The sequence below is a fragment of the Apis dorsata genome, unplaced genomic scaffold, assembly GCF_000469605.1.
Source record: "Apis dorsata unplaced genomic scaffold, Apis dorsata 1.3 scaffold_37, whole genome shotgun sequence".
Lineage (NCBI taxonomy): Eukaryota > Metazoa > Arthropoda > Insecta > Hymenoptera > Apidae > Apis > Apis dorsata.
Genome location: NW_006263339.1, coordinates 1,018,827 through 1,021,044, shown reverse-complemented (window position 1 = coordinate 1,021,044; position 2,218 = coordinate 1,018,827). Strand labels below are relative to the sequence as shown.

At 31.1% G+C, this 2,218-nt stretch overlaps 1 protein-coding gene across 1 annotated transcript in view; it reads right to left on the bottom strand.

Annotated features, from left to right (window-relative positions):
• LOC102680970 (protein phosphatase PHLPP-like protein) overlaps nt 1-2,206 on the bottom strand; it is a 16,389-nt gene extending 14,183 nt beyond the window's left edge. Inside the window, exons 1-3 of the mRNA XM_006608482.2 lie at nt 1,534-2,206; nt 626-783; nt 319-465 (exon numbers count right to left, since the gene is read on the bottom strand). Of these exons, the coding sequence (XP_006608545.1) occupies nt 319-465; nt 626-783; nt 1,534-1,629 (401 nt within the window). The 5' untranslated portion in view covers nt 1,630-2,206. The remainder of the gene's footprint in view (nt 1-318; nt 466-625; nt 784-1,533) is intronic.
• Nucleotides 2,207-2,218: the final 12 nt, after the last annotated feature.

The following is a 2,218-nucleotide window of genomic DNA, read 5'->3' as shown; positions in this document are numbered from 1 at the left end:
ATTCTCCATTTCTCAGTCATTCAAATTATTCCTCTAAATTTATAAAAACTCCATTCTCCATTTCTCAGTCATTCAAATTATTCCTCTAAATTTATAAAAACTCTTAAAAAATTGAAAAGTATTCGAAAATGTTGGAAGAAATTAAGTAAGTAAAAATTAAGAAGTAAAAATATTTAACGAAACGTTAATAAACAATTGATAATAAAAAAAAAAGAAAGAAAAAATTAAATCGTTCGATATAACTGCTTACCAAAGAAACAAATCGCGTGTACACAATCTGTTTCCTGTTTCAAATCTGATAAAATTGACTCTACATACTTGATAAGCTGGCTTATGTCGGCCGGAATTTTCTCGATTTTATTGTCCGAGAGATTGAGGTAGGTCAACCCTGTGAGCTCCAATAACTCTCGTGGTATCCTCCTCAACTCGTTGCTCTCCAAATGAACGATGCGAAGTTTTGGAAACCTTTGAGAAAGAAATTTAATTAATTTGATCGTGTTCGCGCGATTATAACGTAACTTTCTATTAACGAATACAATTGTATTAATGAAAATTTCGATGAAGATTTTCGCGTGAAACATAATTAATAAGGATGAATTCACGGTGAAAGTAAATGTTTTCGTACCTGTGCAACAATGTCAGGTTGTTGTTCGTGTTCGTTAGTTGGTTTTGGCTTAATATCAGCTCTTCTATCGCCGGAAATGCTATAGCGCTGTCGGGGATCCTTGACAGGCCCCCGTTGCTCAGATCCAACTGTTTCGGGCACGATGACAATTGTATAGCCTGCAACAATGCAACGCGTTTTCAACATCCACAAAGTGATTGGAAATTGATCAAAATTTTATCATCATCGATCTATTGTTGCTAATCTCTTATTGCTATTCTTTCGTATCAATAACTGTTTCATACTTTTTTTCAAGAATTAAAATTGTTATTAGACTGTTGTAAAATTTATTCAGACGTCTATTTTTCTTAAAACTTGTTCTTTATGTATTATACATCTTTTTTCTTAATCTAGGGGTTTTTTAATACACATGATTATATAGTAAAATTTTCTCAGATGTCTATTTTTCTTAAAACTTGTTCTTCACGTATTATACATCTTTTTTTCTTAATCTAGAGTTTTTCAATGGTTATATAGTAAAATTTTCTCAGATGATTTATTTTTCTTAAAACTTGTTCTTCACGTATTATACACTTTTTTTTCTTAATCTAGAGTTTTTTCAATGGTTATATAGTAAAATTTTCTTAAATGATTTATTTTTCTTAAAACTTGTTCTTTACATATTATACAACTCTTTTTCTTAATCTAGGGATTTTTAATACAAATGGTAATATAATAAAATTTTCTCAGATTTCTATTTTTCTGAAAACTTAAATTCGTAACTATTATTCTACTACCCCTTTTTCTTAATCTTTTTCAATACACGTGATTATAAGTAGCGAAAATTCTCGTTGTAAGAAAAAGAACTATTGAAACGCCCTGTTGAATATTTTGTTGAATCGAAGTACGAAGCAAATAAGTTCCATTACCTCGGACTCGAGAGAGTCCGTGTCGATGGCGTCCCTGTCAAAGTCACGTTCCTCCATAATGGCGACCAAATCCCCGAGATACACCATTTTTCGCATATTCTCTCCAATTTCTATGATAATTATCGATCGTGGAACAGGAGAGCTTCGGTATCCAATCTCAAATCGCGAAATATTTTTCTCGTCACGCGATCATCGATTCCATTTCAATTTGTCCACGCGAAAAAAAAAATCGTGCCACGTTTTCTTTTAACGGTTCTTCTTCTTCTTCTTCTTTTTTTTTTTCATCGGGAGAAACCAAGTCGATGTTTATTTCGTCTAAAACTTTCGTGAAATCCGATGAAAAAAGTTATAAACCCAAAGGGAAGGAAAGATTTTTCCTGTATTTTTGTTTTTTGTATTCTTTTTGTAAGGGAAGATGTAAAAATCGAAATTTTCCAATTTATATTTTCCTAACCATATCAAATATTCTATCAAACATCAGTATATACATTTCTAATCAAATATCATCGATTCTATGAATATGAATTAAGTTTTAAAAATAGAAACGGAGTGACGTGCGAATAATTTTAAAATTCTTAACATCGCATATTCCTACGTCAATGGAATAATAGATCGTTCGAATTGCGATTGATATTGATATCCTATGACAAACTTGGCGCTATAAATGTATCATAAATTTCGTCAT